This window comes from Falco punctatus, assembly GCF_963210335.1.
Source record: "Falco punctatus genome assembly, chromosome: 1".
In the NCBI taxonomy this organism is placed as follows: domain Eukaryota; kingdom Metazoa; phylum Chordata; class Aves; order Falconiformes; family Falconidae; genus Falco; species Falco punctatus.
The window spans coordinates 71,450,259-71,468,249 of NC_137580.1; the positions used below are offsets into that span (position 1 = coordinate 71,450,259).

At 36.9% G+C, this 17,991-nt stretch overlaps 1 protein-coding gene and 1 long non-coding RNA gene across 12 annotated transcripts in view; one reads left to right on the plus strand and one right to left on the minus strand.

The window, feature by feature from the left end:
- The window catches only part of RAP1GDS1 (Rap1 GTPase-GDP dissociation stimulator 1), a 101,471-nt gene that overhangs the window by 26,735 nt on the left and 56,745 nt on the right, over window positions 1–17,991 (minus strand). For all 11 annotated transcript variants that reach the window (XM_080369016.1, XM_080369010.1, XM_080369014.1 and 8 more), the window contains one exon: window positions 16,056–16,181. In XM_080369016.1, coding sequence (XP_080225142.1) covers window positions 16,056–16,181 — 126 coding nt within the window. The remainder of the gene's footprint in view (window positions 1–16,055; window positions 16,182–17,991) is intronic.
- On the plus strand, window positions 5–16,121 carry LOC308055456. Its single transcript, XR_013924534.1, has 2 exons — window positions 5–1,481; window positions 6,230–16,121. It is a non-coding gene; the product is annotated as an uncharacterized lncRNA (long non-coding RNA).

Genomic DNA, 17,991 nt, shown 5'->3' on the forward strand with positions numbered 1-17,991 from the left:
GTAAAACAAAGAGTTACATTAAAAAAAATGAAACCAGAACCCACCGTAGAGTCCCGAACGTAACAGTAATCATACAAAACGACGTTTTTAAATAGAGTGAAGTCATTCCTCCAGTCTTGTCAAATTCATCTAGAGAGATGCTTAAGGGCCAGCTTTTAGTGCAACAGAACTAGGAAAGTGAGAACACCTACAACAAAAGGGATTAACCACCTGGCACTAATACCTTTGTTAAGAAATCCAGTGTTTAAGGCAGAGCTGCTGGAGCTGATCAATAATATTCTGAAGATACATTGGGTTTTGCCAGAGGGAGGTTCTCAGCACTTTTCAAGCCTAGCCCATACACTCTTGTGGTAAATTACCTTTGCCATTATGCAGACCAAGAAATTGAAATACAGAAAATAAATTGCTTAGGTTACTTAAAAACAAAATGGGGAATAAAATGGACAAAGCAGACAGAGGTACTATTTCCCAGTTGCAAAATCTGTTCATGCACTCACTTTGCCACACAGCATGTTCTTTGTACTTCTATACCTGAAATTTAATACCACTATCAGATTCTTTTTGCATGGCTAAAAGACAAAATCTTCTGCATCTACAAAAGACTACAATGTTCTGAGGTGTCGTAAGTAACACACTATAATCTTGGATGGAACTCCTTCTGAGTAAGAAATCAGATTTGATGTATCAGTGTAGGAATAAAGGAAAAATTGGCCTTCCATTGCAATAATCAACAATACTGCTTCCTTTCCCAGCAGGCAATCAGCAACAGGCAACAGTCAATAACCTAAATTCCAGGGCTTCCAAAGGAGGGATTTCCAGGTGAGTTAGAGTTGGAATCGACTGGAAAATCTGGATGAAAACAAAACCTTGAGGGGGAAACCACTAAAGCAAAAGTTTTGCAAAGTACGTAAAAAAACCCTCTCCTCAATTTCTTAATGGCCCCAAAGCAAATCTCCTCTTTCCTTTGTTTTTCATCACTCCATTGCCACTCTTCTCTCTCTCTATCGTACGTGGAGGTCAAGCTACTAGGTTGTTCTCATTCTGCAATGTATTCAGTAAGAAAACCAAGGCTGTCCATATTCAGAATATGATCTTCCGCTATAAATTGCTCCAGAGCTCTGCAAAAAGAAGTTTATAAATCTTCCAAGTTTTGTTAATACTGTTTATACTATACATAGTCCTTACATTCTATATATTAAAAAAGCATTATAAGTATTGCATATACAGTTACACTATATATACTCATAAATATATATATATATATATATATGAGGGGTATATAAATGGACTTCAGAGAATTTGCTGTGTGGAGCTGAAGGAGGAAGGGTAATTCTTGGTGGATCTTAACTACGAAATTTATTACAAAAGTAATAAGTGTTTTGCAGGATAAAAAATAGATGCAGAAGAGGAAAAATGTCACTGCCACAACTGTCTCCATCTTGGACATTATCAGGACATCAGGGGACTGTGTTTCACTGCAGGTAGGTATGTTCCATTTTGAAAAAGGAGAAACTGGAATCTGTGTACAGTCAAACAAATTCAAGACAAGATTCTGTGTCAAGAAAGGACTATAAAAAACAGAAGAAATAGAAAAGAAATAAATCTCTTCCATCCTTGATGCAATGACAAACATAGACATAATGCTGAAATTAAAGGAAGTCCCAGACCAAAATATAGTGAGACAATAAAGTCAGGTGTTCATATTCAGTGCTTATGTTTACCTAGTCAGCAGAGAAAACACCCCAAATTTGGCTGGAATATTCCAGCACCTTGTTTTAGGTATCCTCTTCATGCATTTTTTATTACAAAAGTTATGCAAATACATGATTTTGTATTTGACTCACCTGTTCTGTGAGTCAAAACAGATGTGCAAAACCAAACTTAATCACTGATTCTATATCAGATGTACTGAATATGGTTCTCAAATTGCTATAACACAATTGGATTCAACAAACTAAAACCATGATAAAATTAAGCTTGAGTTGAGAATCAGTTGTCAGGCTTGGTCACATGTCTTGATATGGAACTGCATATAAAAAATGTAAGCAAAGAATAATATAAAGGTAGAGTTGGGTGAAGATTTGGAAGCAACATTTAAAAAACTGAAAAACAATCACAAGCCAAGTTCCTTACCTGGATGGAATTTGGCACAACTCCACTGAAAATAATTGTGTGGTAATACTTTACAACAAATGAAAATCTAGCTTGTATGTCTTTTTACTTCCTTCCTCTCTGGTTTGTCAAAGAAGTTATACATAAAAACCAACTGTATCTTTAAGTACATAATAGTCTCTCATGTCGAACACATGACAAAATTCTTATCCACACAGTATTTTTGTTAGGTAGATACTGACAATCAGCTTCACCCTGTACAGACAGCAAAAGTAAGGCAGAAAGATTCAGAAACAAATCTCACTCCAAGAAATGTCTGTCTTTATAGTATACTCAAAAAGTCAGGGTAAAATGAACTTCAGGATCCCTCCCAATTAGTTGGCAGGCTATAAGTGCCAGACTTTGACATGACTACATAGGTTGGTCGATTCATAAAAGAGATGCCTTAACTGAGTTTGTTGCTCTACCTCTTTCCCATGCTACAGCTCATCCTGTGTAGCTGCTTCTCTGTCCTAGCCAGATGGGTGAAGAACAGACCTGGGCTAGTGCTATAATTAGGATTTCCTGGTACTGCCTCCTTAAGCCCAAGAGGATTAACTCAGCTCATTAGTGCAGGGCCACAAAGAACCCTGTACTAGATGTAGGAGGAAAATTCTGAAGGTCCTGACTACCCACTCCAAGCTCAGGCTATGACACCCTGCCGCATCCCCAAGCAAAAAGCATATTTCTGACTCAGAATGCTCCATGTACTTATTACCGACTCACTTCTCCCTGCTCTGTCACTAAGAAACAGATTTTGCACAGAAGAACACTCACTGAACTCCAAATCATTTACAGTCAAAACAAGACCACAGCATGTTGCTGTATCTTGTTCTCAATCCAACTGCTACCTTGCAGTTCAGCAGCAATATGAACTCCCACAGTTAACATGCTTCCAGCCTCCCAGAAGCTGTGTTGAATTCTTTTCCTGTGACCTTTTTAAATAAACATTTGCTGTGCCTAAGAGATCAGTGATTGAACACTTCAACGACAGCATTCACATTTCTGCTTAAAAATGCTTCGCTACAGCTCACGATGGGCAATAGTGTTGTATAGGGTTTTTTTAAGTACATGTAATACTGTTTAAAGATGCCAGAATGACAACAACCCAAGAGAACAGAGGGATTTTTTTTTCTCTACAAAACGTACAGTAAGATTTATTACAGAATGAGTTACTTTCACACTGTTCTTTAGCCCAATGTACCACAACCATCTCTAAGAACTAGTATAGTCTCTTTTGCTTTTATGCAAAACTGGGTTTTAATGTGTATTATCAAATTACTGTGACTGCTCTCATTCCCTCTACAAGTAAGAATCTTGACAAACTTTCCCATGACTCAGCCATGTCTTCTCCAACGGATGCCCAGGTCAAAGACCAAAATTTTTTTAGTGCATATGATTGGTAGGTCTTTAAAATGCATTTAGTTTCAATCTGCTTTTCCTAAGATGTATTTGCATAATTGTCCCTTGAGTTTTCTTCTCCAGTTTCCTAAACCTTAAAACAAACCACTGTCATAAAAGATTAACAAGAAAAAAAGAATTAAAGTGACAGCTTAAAGTATGGAAATAATGTAAAGGATAAACTATACAAAGCCAATGAGTTATTTCTAAAACACATGCACCAATACTTTGATTTTTGTCACCACTATAAGCTTATTATTTCTGGAAATATAGTTACATCAGGCAAAGGGTGGTGCCATAGTATAGACAGGTATCAGAAAATATTTTTGCAAATACTCACCTAGTGCTCTTTAATCTAAACTTTAACTTAACTTTGCTGTTTTCATACTGGACCCTTTTTTAATACAGAGTTCAAGCTCTGCCAATCCAAGTGACATTAAAGAAACAGATGCATCTCATATAGATTGGGAGAAAAAACATTTCTTATTGATGTTCTATTAGGATACGGAGCTGTGTCTTCACAAGAGAAAAAAACAACACTCTTTCAGACAGTTCTAAAAAGTTGTGGTTTAACCAATTTTTAATGAAGTTAAAAAATATATATAATGGTCTGGTTCCTCCGTTAGTCCACACTTTTCTCTTCATAATCTCTAATACTTAAACTACAGTTTAGAACTCATTTGCACTTCTGAAATGATCCTGGTCCTGCAAAGATGCACAGCTTAAGTGTGTATATGGTGAGTAAACTCACAGACTGGTAAAAATTAGGCTATGATTATGGTGATGATGGTATCGTAGCTAGTTAAATAAAGACTAAATAAAAGCATAGAAAATTATGTTTAGTATAGTGAGGTACTAAATGGTTGTTCGAAAACTGGGCCCCCTTTTTTTTTTCTCACAAAACAGATAAGGTATGAACACTCTATTACTTTTGCCTATCATATCTTTACATCACAATGGCCACAATGCCACTGCTTTCCAAACAGTTCTTTACTTACTAAGTCTTTGTTAGTGTATCTTCATTCTGAAATGTGAATTTTGTGTTTTACAATAATCATATGTAATGATATTTCTCAGTAGGGGCCCTATATTGGTTTGCAGATTCAAAATGCATAAAATAGATTTAACCTTTAAAAAGCACCAGAAATCACAAGCTACCATGTTGCTATAATGTTTGTTATATATGTATGCTTCAAATATATACCCATTTCTTAGATATAATCAGCTAGAAAACTACTTGATAGTATTTCTTAAAAATGATCTTACGGGCTTCAAATTTAAGACATGTACTTTGAAATGTTCTGGTTTTGCCTTGCAACTGGAAACCTGAATTCTCCTTTTGCCAATTCGTGTTCTGCAAAAGTTTATTGGTATAAACAGTTACAGTGGTATAAATGGTGCAAGTCAGTGAGGGAAAGGATGATTTCTATGATCAAGGTCCCCGATTTGCATAAACCAACCTGCCAAGACAGCAGCTTTTGGTGACATGGAAAAAAATAATATTTCTTTTGAAATAATTTTACTTTGCAATTGGGTGTAATCATAAAATAATTTAAATTACATACTGCCATTTTACTTGGAAGTACTTAATCTTTATTACATTTGGCTACAATCCTGCATTCTTTTTGACCAAAATATTGCTTACGTTAGATGAGTGCTTTATAAATAAATTTTATTATATTTTTTTTTAGATTAAACTGATTTACAGTAGCCCAAGGTGGGGGGCGGGGGGGAAGAGTTCTTTCTACATGTTCTGTTTTTGTTTTCCTCTACTTTCTAGTTAGATCTTCTTTGCATTGTTTTTGTACTGAGGCATTCATCTGCTCCTGCTGTTTATTCTTTCAACTGAAGTCATAATCATCTATGATATCAAACTGGCTGCTGCAGAGGAAATGATGGTGTGACATGCTGAAAATTATGACCATGTGTGGGGAAAAAACAGCAGGAGTAGAACTCCAAAGGAAGCAAGGTCCTGCTTACATGTTTTCTCTCTCTCCTTATTAAGGAAATAGAGATAACATTCAGAAAACAGTTACGGGCAAACCCTTAGCTAGTATAAACCATGTTATCTATGTAGACATTAGGAAAAACATTGCTACTTACATAAACTAGGAGTTTTCCTTTTTTGTTGTTGGTTTTTTTTCTGTCTGAACACTGTAAAGATAAATCTTTTAATGCCATGCTGTCATTCAGTCAGTCAATATTTGACCCTACTTTTAATCCTCAGTCTGTTTATGTATGCTTTTAAATCACTGGATTCTGGACCCTGTCAGCATTTTGACTGCAAGTCTACAGACTACAGCCCTATTACAGAACAGACAGCAGCACTGCATTAATTTTATTTTTTCAAGGAAAGTAAGCTTCATGTATTTATATTGCACTATTTTTGTTTCCTGCTTTTTCCATGTCTACTGTGCAGTTGTCTACAAGGGACAGGATACAGCAATACTGTATTTTGAGATTCATGTTTTAATAATTTGAAAGATAATTTTGGTGATTGCTCTATCTTGTACTGTAATTTCATTTCCTTTTATTTAATACCTTCAGGAATTATAATACTCCGATTACCACAAGTACAGTTTTTATTTGCTTACTGACCAAAATCAATCAATAGAGCCTTAAAATTTTTGCTTTATGAAGAAAAAATAATCTCAAATTACTTACGCTTGCTTCACAGTACAGTCTGGTAATCAGTTCATCTTGAATTGATGGCAACTATCCTTAGCCCTACAACTCCAGCTGCATTGAAGGTATTGTCTCATAAATTATTCTTTTAGAAATTACTGCTAAAATGATAAATATGTAAACAGTAAACTAGAAATGCTAACAGAACGCTGTCACTTAATATAGTGCCTTCAAGGACTGAGAATATATAGCACTGATCTTTTTCGATAAAACTGTTGCCAGCATATTTGCTGGCTAATGACAACTGATGCAGCAGCATACTGGCCCTCTTACGCAACTGGTTTTTTTCTAACAAACACAACTTTAAAATGTTGCATTCAAATGGAGATCTAGTGGTATTCTTATAATATGTTCAATGTGTGGACCATAGGATATCAATGTCTACAAACCCTAATCTCTCTCATGAGTATTGTGGAATTTCTTTTGTCCACAGAGTCATGAGTTTGGCAGAACGTTTGAAGGGAGGTAAATGTGCCACTACCACATCACCATAATCTTATGCTGAGGCAGCAGTCAAATGCAAGCCAGATTCAACTCCACAATTTAATTCCAATAAAATTTGCTTATTTTTCATATTCTTCTTATGTCAGATACATATGAGAAAAATAATGTTTCTATTTCAGGCAAAAGAATAGGGTGAGTTTACTGTTCAAGACTTTTTAATACTTCACTTCCAGTCAACTTCTACTAGTGGATCTGAGTTTCTAATATAATAGCAGAAATATTTTTATGAGCATCGATATAAAATACTACTAGTCTCAGTATTGGGATGTAATTTGTTCTGGATTCCGAGGAGATACTAATTTTAAAGTGCAGTAATTTCCACTCCTAAATTCTATTTAAAAATAAAGAAGCTAACCAGTAGGAGAAAGTTCTACTAGATATATAAAACTCAGGTAAAGGTCCTCAAATCTGAATGCAGCACTTCCCTCTGCCTTCCTTTTCATGTGCAATATGCTTACAGCAGATTCTTCAGTTGACTTTATAACTCTATGTAACTCCTTATTAATTCCACTGCAGTCAAACAAATTAGGTTGGTTAGAGCTGAAGCCAGCCCATGCTTATTATTTCATACAGCATGAAATAAATCACGGAATTCAATTATACAGTAAAACATCAGGAAATTTTTCTAGAATGGTAAATAGGTATTTATAGCATGTCATGCTATTAACAGAATAAACCTGCCCACAGCAATTAATTTAGAATTTTTACTCCTAAGTCTTTAAGAGCAATGATGTCTCTCAGCTTCAAACTCTTCAGGACAAGGCTGTGGCCTGAACATGGCATGGTCACAGTCCAGTGCAAAACAGGAGCCTCCTGCTGGGTGCCTCTGAAAGGAGCTTGGCAAGGGGCATTGCCTGGTATGGTGTAAGGGTGGCACTGTCAGCTGAAGGAGAGCAAGGGAGCTGTGGGTCTCCACCAAAGCTGCCAGAAGAGCAGACTCAGAAAGTGTGTAACCTGTGGGAATTTGGAGTAGGTTGGGAAAAGCCCAAGAAGCAAAAAATGAAACAATACCAAAAAAACCCGCCATAAAACGTATTCGTGGATCTTACTAGGAAGAAAGAAAACTATTTGGAGAAGTGAGAAAGTAACAAATCACCCTGGGATCTAGGAAAAGCTGGGGTTAGTCTTGCGTTTGGGCTCAGTGCTATCCGTGCCCCAAATTACGAAGCCTAAGGCGGGGTGGCAGGACCCAGCCTTCTGAAGCAGCTCCAAGCACCAGCACATGGGCATTGTTGCTTGTTAGTGTGCAGCCTGCACAGAGGAGCTCACCTGCAGAAGATACTTGTATCTTGCATGGCTGTGGAATACAACCTGAGAATGACCAGCGAAGTGTTTTGTCTTAGGAAATCTTTTACCTCTTTAGCAGAAGGCAACCCACTGATTTGACTGGAGGGCAACTAGCAATACACTGACTGCAGAACAGCTGGCGCTCAAGAGGCCAAGTGATGCCAAGATGTGTTTGATAAACCAGACACTGTCTCGGGAAAGTGACACTTTTTTCAGGGAAATGTGCATCTTGTTGTAGGCAGGGTATTCAAGGCATCCACCCTGACTCCTCAAGCTATTCTGCTGGCTGGACAACTATGCAGACACACAGCAGTCTCAGGATTAAGGAGGCCTGAAGACCAACTTCGTTCATACACACCAACACCTTGTGTGACAGGAACACAGCTTTATAATTGCTGATGCTAACTCTCTTGCTATAATCTGTACTTTTACCTAACTCTTTCCTCACCAACTTTTATCAAATGCTTCGGCTGCAACTTCCTCTGGTGGGCACCATCTCTTGATTATATTAGTGTACTAAAAGTATTATAAAAAGACACTGACTAAACAGTCCTGGTGCCAGGGCTGTGACATTCAAGACTTTCACTGCACTAAGGGATAGATTTTACTAATGTCATTCTTTGATAATAATGTCCAATTCCTGTTTCTGAGAGTTGTGCAGTATTCCTTAGACAGGGACACAACAAATGGAATTAATTCAGGTTGTTTGCATGTTGTGTGCTAACTCTATGCTGTTACTGCGCTGTATGAAATGCTGTATAAAACCTGATGCCTGTGTAGCTATTATATAAACAAATAAAAGGCTTGGCCTGTGCAACATATGCACACAGCGTTGCAAAAATGAGAGTACAACAAAATTACATTCTACATTATTATTTAATAAGCTATGATTATATAATTAGACTGTATTAAAACACAAAGTTAAAAGAACAATGGCTGCAAGTTTAACAAAAAAGTCTGATAAACACATCCCAATTACAAATAAGCAATATTTAGCAAGATGCTCACAGATCCTTTATTCTGTTTTCCATGATAATTTAGTTAATATCCTCTACTACTGCTGATTCAGTGACAGTTGATAATTCTAGTCACATAATGCCTATTTGTCTAAATAAAAGTAGAATAAGCTAGACACTTTGGCCATGTCTAGACACCAAATTAACAAGCTTTGCTTTCTGAGGGGCTTGAAAGCAATGAAATGTGGCTGTGCAGTTATCTACAAATATGAACAAATTAAAATATCTTAAAAGGCAAAGTGAAAAAAAGACATGAAAAGAGAGGCTGAATTGAAAGGAGAAGAGTGAGTTACATGTCTTGTTCACTTATTACTGAAATTCTAAAAATAATCTTCATAAATATATGGGGAATTCCAAGTTTTTTGCTTTTCCTACTTTTTTAGCTTTGAAGTATGAAAAAATAGCTCAGTCCTTAACCAAAGTCTGAATCCTTAACTTGCTTTTAGGGTGGCAGCAAGATCTAGTGAATAAAGCAGAATTCCTTCCCAAGTCTGCCAATGAACTTCTTTAATACCCTGGAAACACCTTTCATCTCTCTCTGGGGTTTTTTCCCCCCCTTTTTTTCTTTTTTTGTTAAATTTCCTTGTTGCTTGTGGCTTCTATTTTGACTGTAAATTAAGCAGGTGTCTTTGAGCCTGTTGGAACCTGAGCAATACACAAACTTTACAGACTGTGAATGAAATATTGGAGAAGCAGCAAGTAAGGAATCAGAAAAAAAATCTGCTTTGTTTCTCTAGATTTTCATTTTGCAACTGTACTGACAGAATTCTGATCTACTTATTCTGCTTATTCAAATAATCTTCCTGGAAAAAACAGGAAGAGGTAAAATATTTGCACTGCAGAAAATAAGCAGAACCTATCATACCTTTTACTCTTTAAAGCAAACAGAAAATCAGGCCTTATACCTACCTTCATCTTAAAGAAGGTTAAAGTTGTAAATCTATGGCAATTTGGTTTTGGTGGTTTTGTGGGTTTTTTTCTTCCCTGTGTGGCCTTCTGTTAAGCTCTGGCTTAAGTCATGAGAATTTTGCCACTTGTTTCAGTAGAGTTAATATTTAGAATGTAAATTTCAGAAAGAGTAATAGCCTGAGAATGAGAATTCAGTTTTTTCATATGACCTCTTGCCTGGCTCTTTCTGATGCTCTAGGAAGATTTCCGCATCATTCTGATTCCATTTAGACCAGCTTAAAATAAGTAAATTACAATAATATTGTTTAACAGCTTCCTAAGTACATTCATGATTAACTGCTGATAAGTACTAAATATTACTGTGAAAGTATGTGTTGGTATGCATATGGTGTGCTTAGTTTCTAGCTGATGCAATACTTGTACTGCAGAGGCTTGGGAAAAAAATTCTGCATTATCAAGGATTTCTAAGTTAAAAATGCTATAGTTTTCTAAGACTGATATGTCTTGGAGAGGACAGACCTAAAGGTAAAACAATATTTATTACTGTACAACTGAAAACTAGAATTTTTGTTCTCTGAAAGCCATTCTAAACAATCACTTTTCAAGCAACAAGTTAAAACCTCTGGTCTCAGTCTCATGGTATTGCTTGGGAAACAGCTTAATAGGTGGCATTTGCATTTGCTAGGATCTGGTGCAATGAAAAGTGAAAGACTGTGGTAAGATGTTGCCTGGCTGCATGAATCAGGGTGACCTTCATAGAAATGATTAGCCAGTAGTGTGCCATTATCAACACCAGTTGTGTTCTAAGATTCTGCCGGTTTTCCATATGGTACTGAGAAAGGTTATGCCATTTTTGGAGAAAACTGAATCTGACTTCTTTCCAGTACCTTTAATTCTCAGCTGTCTGGTTTTCTGCTTTAGATCTTGAAACTAGCCTCATCTCCTGAGAGGAGATGTAACTCTACACTTGAGTAGTTTTTATATTTAGCCTTTCTTAGCAGATCTCTGCAAGAGGTCTGTACATCCTTACAGGATCGACAACTGAGTATAGAGAATTTATAGCATGTGTAGGATCTTTCTAACAAGAAGTGGTATAATGTTCATGGTCTGATGTTAAGGCTGGGATCAAGAGAGATCTGGGTCTATGTGAAAGGCCACACTGCTGCAATTCAGAGAGGAGCTCTGCCATCAACCCAAGTAAGACTGGGTAGGTAACAAAGAAATACACAGCTTGGAAAATGAAAAAAGGATCCAGTAAATTTCCTGCAGAAAAAGCTGGATAAGCAGTTGTCTGGAAAGCCTTTATAGAATGAGTTCTCATTTTTAGTTTCTTTCCAATTCTATAGCTGTTTATATCATGAAGTATGGTTGGTGAGAACATGTACCCAGGCTGGTGGCTTCATGGAGAAACAAGGTTGTAGACAGGTGCAGAAAGGAATAGCTTTGAGACTCCCCAAGGAGGTCTCTAAGCACTGCCATTAATATAAATATTATGCAAGGGCAGAATGGGAAATTTTTCATTTCTGTTACAAGATATATGGAGAGCTTATTTCCTTTTGATAGCTTTCAGAATATGCGGATGCTCCAAATAGCAAGAAGGAATTATTTTCTAATGGGTAAGAGTCTAATTTAATCTCAGCTGAAGCCAATCAGAATGACTCCCTCTAGTCTGTATGGCTACTGAATCAGGCTCTAAATATCCTAGCTTTTCACTTCCTCTTTTAATTATCACTTTTACAGTATAATGATGGTAGCTTCTATAGTGTGCTCAATGCTATATAAATCACAAGAAAACAGTTTGTCAATCAGTTCAAAACTGAAGTGTTTAACAAACTACTTATGGAAAGATCACTGAGATTAAGACAGAACATGCATCACAAACAATTATAAAAAATATCGTGAGGCTATTATCTGTTCAGAAAACACTACTATTTTAATACAGTATCATCTTCCATTAAAATTCTTGACTAAAATGGATCTGGTTGGCCTGACCTTTCATCTATACAAACTGCGTTGGTGTGTCGGCTGTCAAAGGAGGTCAGAGACCTGGCTACAGACAGGTTTTGCCTTTTTCCTACATAGTCATGTGGGTCTTGCAAGAAGGCAGGCCTAACCTGAAAACTGTGTTCTCCGTCTCCCTGTCCCCCAAGCTCTCAATCTGCCACAGCATTAAAGTCATCAGAGTCTTCCCAGCCTACTGGGAAAGAAGCCAGCAGAGAGAGCCGAGGCATGGGCATGTACTAGCCATCAGGTTGTTCATGAAGTGACCACAAGCTGCAAATTGGATAATGGTGTTTAACTTAATATCCCAACCGGCAGAGCTGATGGTAGGAAATAATTTTTAGGCTTTACCTACAGCATAATTAACCATTTCTGCTGTGACTTAAGGCATTGCTTTTCATAGCAAGAACCATGTTACGTTAAACATAACCTTTCCTGAACAATGGAGATAAGAGCTTCATGTTGTACGTGGAACCAAGGTGCAGGGGGTACTTAGGGTTTTGGAGGTATGCCCTATCCGTCTATAACATCTGTACAAACTGACTAAAGAAATAGCACTGGGGAGAACAGCAGGGGGACTGGAAAGAAAGACAGTAGAAAAGTAGCTATAGTTTGATTCATGGATAGAGAGTGGTGAAGCAGCTAGAGGGACAGGTCTTATGCTCTGACTGGACAATGCTTAAGAATTTAGCTTTGATTATGAGCAAAACCCCATATCTGGTGGTTAAAAGCAATGAGTGGGCTAGGAGCTTTGCCTCTAGTAATATAGTTCAGACAAAATTCTGTTCCTGAGTGAGGCTGAGGAATCCATTGTCTGGGGATATGGAAGTACAAGTAGCTGTATTTGGTACAGTCTGTAGATACAGTGGGGGAGAAAGCAGGAAGGACAGGAGCAGAGATCACATCTCCATTTCTTTGCTTTGCATTTTCTGCTTTGATGAATATTTGGGGGCCGAGGTGTGTGTAGCATTTACTAGATAAAGCATGCATAACAATTACAGGCTGTGCAGGAACATGCAGTAACGTATCTGTTCTTGAATTGTAGGGCAGCATTGAACAGTCTGCATACTGTGATTAGTTAAATTCATCGCTTCTGACTTAAAATATTTTTGGCTGCCTCAATTGTTTCTTTCATCTCTGCAAACAAGAGGAAGGCTAGAAGCCTCATCAGTACTAACAAAGCTTTCTTCTACTTTGCTTTGCAATTATATTTGCCTGTATTCTTGACGTTCAGACTCACATAAAGCAGATCTCTTCACAACATAAATACTTTAAAAAGGATGCTCTCAAGGCCGCTTGGGATAAATTTGACCTATTTTTTCCTCCTTAACCGTTTACAAAATACATTTAATTCTCTGTATTTTCTTCCTTGCTCAAAGAAGTGATTCAGTGATTCAGTATTATTTTAGGAGGCTAACACTGACGACCACCCAGACAATAACACTGTGCATGCAATAACTCAAACTTAATAGAGAAGAAAATCTGTCAGTAAGTCAACAGCTTTTCACTTCATGTTTTCTGTGAGGAGATGAATCATTCAGTAAGGTCTCTGGCCAGAAAGTAATTCCACTTTTACCTTGTGGAAGGTACTAAACTTCTTCCAGCACTGGGACTTAGCCATGAAATAAGTTTCCCACAGCAGCCGTGTTCCAGGAGTAGCCTTTCCGGAACTTACGTGGAAATGGTCTTGCCTCCCTGCAGCTACTCTGGGACTTGTGAACTCTGAGAAACCACTGCCATTTTCATTTGATCACGAAAAAAATTCAGGCAATCTTTCTCCTCTGTGAGGCCACTTTTAAGCGGCCTTCCCTAGAAGAAAAGCCATTTGACCCACAACTTTTGTCCTGTGCCATGCAGACCTCTCTCAAAACCACAGACCTGATTAACTCCTTGTCACTAAAAGTGTAGCATGCTTGCTAGGATGAAATACAAGATAATTGGGGCTTTCAATAAATAGGACCCATTCAGTATGGGTTTGATTTCATAGTTTCAGACTAACTTTGATTTAGGACTTATAACATGCAGTAATGAGGAAGGACTTTAATTACACACACAGTACAAGTTAAAAAAAAAAGCATATGTATATGGTAAAATATAGTTACTGATGTATTTCAAGTTCCCTATATGAGTCTCAATTATCAGAAGGATAACACCTGTGTTTGTGGCAACTGAAAAGAAAAAAGACTATCAATACATAATAACATTTTTTTTATTAGAATTATTGGCCTCCACACCTTGTCTTTGTTATACTTTAGAGCTCTTTGTTAGGGAAAAATAATAGTCATACATGAAAATATATTAAATTTTATAGTGATAATCATATTGAAAGTATTTGTCCTAGATAAGAATTTAGGATAGGATACATACCTACATAATCATTACACATTAAGATAACATACAAAATAAAGTCAGGTAGGGTAGATGTAATAAATAAGCACTGTAAATAACTTCTTCCACTCAAATCCAAGATGCTAATATCTTGATTTTTGTGACATTTTATTACACTTTATTCATTAGTCTTATCTGAATACACAGGGAAGGTAATGACTGCCCTCCCACAGGAGCATGGCAACACATGGCACACAGAACACATCACTGCCTACGGTAGATTTTATCAGTGCCAGCTTTGCTCCACAGAAGGACAACCAACACAAGGCACATAATACAGCCTCTCTGTACTGGATAAATCCTGCACTGTAAAAGCCAGCAGTAGTCCACAATACCTGATACTACAAAGCCATTTTTGTGTGTCTTTATTGTATTTTATGAAAAGAATCTGGGTTGAACAACAATGACATGAATAGTTATATAGATTTTACTTATATGAAATAAACCAGTGCCACCTGGGAGTGACCTTTACATCACATATGACCCTGAAATAAAATATAGTAAACAAATTATATTATAGAAAGCTCAACAGCTTCTACTTGAAGTTTCCATGGGGAAGCAGCTGTTCAGTTGATTGCTCACCTTAAAGAAGATCCTAAATGAAAGAATTATACATTAACATCCTCAAGCAGTTGTTAGTCTGTAAATGGAAATGCCAGCATGGAAAATCTGATCAATTTCCTTGAGGTCAAAGGCAAGGTAGTTTAAAACAATACAAAATGTACATTTCCAAACTAGGATGAGAAAAAGTAGCAAGGAGAAAGTTTTTTCAACAGACAGTATTCAGAACAACAAAACTTTTAGTAAATGCAACACAGAACAAAGAAAATTTCTTGCCATATGAAATAAGGCACTAAATCTCAAGATAACAAAATGCTTTTACAATTTCATCTGACTTCCCATCTGCAGACATCCATAGGCTTCTAAATTCCTGTGCATAGAAAGATGTTTCTGGTGTCTCTGCTTCTGTACCATATTTATTGTTTTTTATCAAAGTATTCAAAGTAAAGGATAATGAAGTGGCATTTTCAAAACACTACGACTATTGGTTTGGTTTTGCAAATGAAATACCCATGCATGTAATCAACATGAGAAGTCACAATTTAATTTCAAAACTCAATTACTTGACAGTGCAAAACTTACTGTGCCCACAAAAGGCTAAAAAAACCCCTCACCAACCTTCCTTCCCTATAACCTCTGACTACCAAAACTACCAATATGTAATCTTGAAGCAACTGATTGGCCACACAAGGATTCCGAGAATCAGCAACATAGGTCAGACATCATTTCAGCCACATATTTAGCTCTGCGTTACTTTGAGACTGGTAGAATATGAATATTCCCCTCTGACTCCGTTCCCTTCTGAGACATTGTTTGAAGAAAAAAACACCTTTCAGGCCTCTGTGTATATAATACCTGCTCTTTGAAATCCTAGCTCATTATGTTTAAAAGAAAACAAACCCAGGATCACAAATTTTTCTATTCTTATATCCAGCGTATCACAATATTGAATCAGTTGTTTTAACCTCTCTGTCACAAAAGTGTAATGCAAATGTGACATTCAATTGCCCCATACAATCAGAAAAGTCATGTGGTAAATAAAAATCAAGAAAAAAGGAAAATCATCCCCTGGTACAGAATGTACAGAACACCTAAAGCATTTCCCTCCCTCCTACAAGAGCATTGCAAAATATGGCATATTTCAACACTCACGGCTATCGTAGCATATATTGCCCAGGGCACGTCCTGTTTGAAGCAATACTTCCTGGTCTTTGCAGTTTAACAGCTGCACCAAAGGAGGGATCAACCCAGCATCCACACATGGGTTCCGCATAAATTCTGGAAATAATGCAAAGCCTATTAAAGCAAGCTGGCTGTTTTCGGTTTCATGCATTCTAGTTACACTGGCATTGCATCTGGGCCTTTTGCGAGAATAAACATATCCATGGACAAACAATGTAAGTTCTCATGCAAGTTTCTAGAGAATAAGCCCAAGTCAGGATTTGGGCTTATCTTCTTTCCATTATTCGTTAATTTAGAAGGAATTAAGAGTATTTAATTGACTTCCATGGAAACTAATTTAGCATAGCTCAGACTGAGCATGTTTTTAGCATCATAAAGAAGTGCTGAAAAGAACAGTGAATTCACAATCTTTTTCTCCACCCCAACAAATTCAACTTAAAATTATTAAATAACACAAAAGATGACTTAAGACTAGTATTCATATTCCAAAATGAGCACCATTTTTTACTCTCTATTCCCTTAATTAGAACTCCCGAGAAGCTTTTGCTTTAAAAAAAAAAAAAAAAAAAGAATTAATGCCAAGTAACAGGCTCTTTATTTGGAAGGTAAGGAAAGGAAAAGAAAAAGAAAGAATGAGAAATACAAGAGAGATTAGGTGAGCCCAAAGGCCTGTACCTTTCCACAGTCTAACTGATGCCCACCATGGGAGGAAAGCTAGAGGATCCATCCACTGGGAAGCTCTCTGCCTTTCTGTCCTTCCTTCCTGCTATGTCCCCCAGTCACAGAGAACCAAAGTATTATTTCACATCCATGCAAGTCATAGATAGAGAATTATCCTGGTATCAGAGAGATAAAGGACTGGTCTCCATAAGGAGCTACAGTTACACAGGCACTGTGCTGCACATTTTACAAAGGAAATTTACAGAAGCAACCACCTGACACACCAACAGTGTTACTTAATAGTTTACTACTGAGCACCATTCAGAGATGTAGCATTGTAATAGGCAAAAGGTCAATACATTTGTTGTAAAAGCAAATTATATCTCTTCCTGATCCTAGACTATGTTGGATCTTCTAAAATCAGCTTACCTTTCTGTTACTTAGTCATTTACGAAACAGAATGAACCAGTGTCCAATTTCCATAAAAAGAGATAAGAAAGTTTTTCTGATTCTGGATCAACATGCCAATAACTCAAAGATTTCATACAATGCTTGAAGTACAAATATATCTTCTTAAATACTCCCTTTGTTGCACCTATTACAATGTTCTTAGATGTTTCTGTAGCTACATCTTGTACCTTTTGTAGTTAATCTTGCAGTGTTATTTCAGCTAAAGAAATAATTGTCACAGAGCTAATTCTCACAGGATGATAAACTTTGATATACCAACAAGTAGATGAAGCAGAATAAGCAATATCTATACACTTGCACAGGTCCAACAGAAGACAGTAGTCACCACAACTGACCCACCTTCCTGAGATAATGTAACATCTTAAAATTGTAGACAGATGCTATACTGTGATAAATGGTGATGGTATCCATCGTAATGAACTGAGCAAATACCAGATACATCTGTTCTTTAAAACTGGTCTTGCCATGTCCATGTAACTTTTTATCTATTTTTTTATCATCCACTTTCATCTTCATCTCAATGTTTACTTACTAAATGTATTATGTTCCTTCCTCTGTCCGTTCAGCCTTTTCCTCTTAATTGCCTATAAAACCTCGTCTGTTCTTCAGCTTCTCCCTGCACAGTTTTCTTTTACATCCACTAATTTACCATAGTTTCTACATTATCAAAATTAGATATATTTTTTTTTCTCCTAGTCTGTGACAGAAAATGGAACTTGATCTTTCCTAAGAGACTGAGAGGTCTCAGTCTGTTCTGTCATATGTTTAGGTTCTT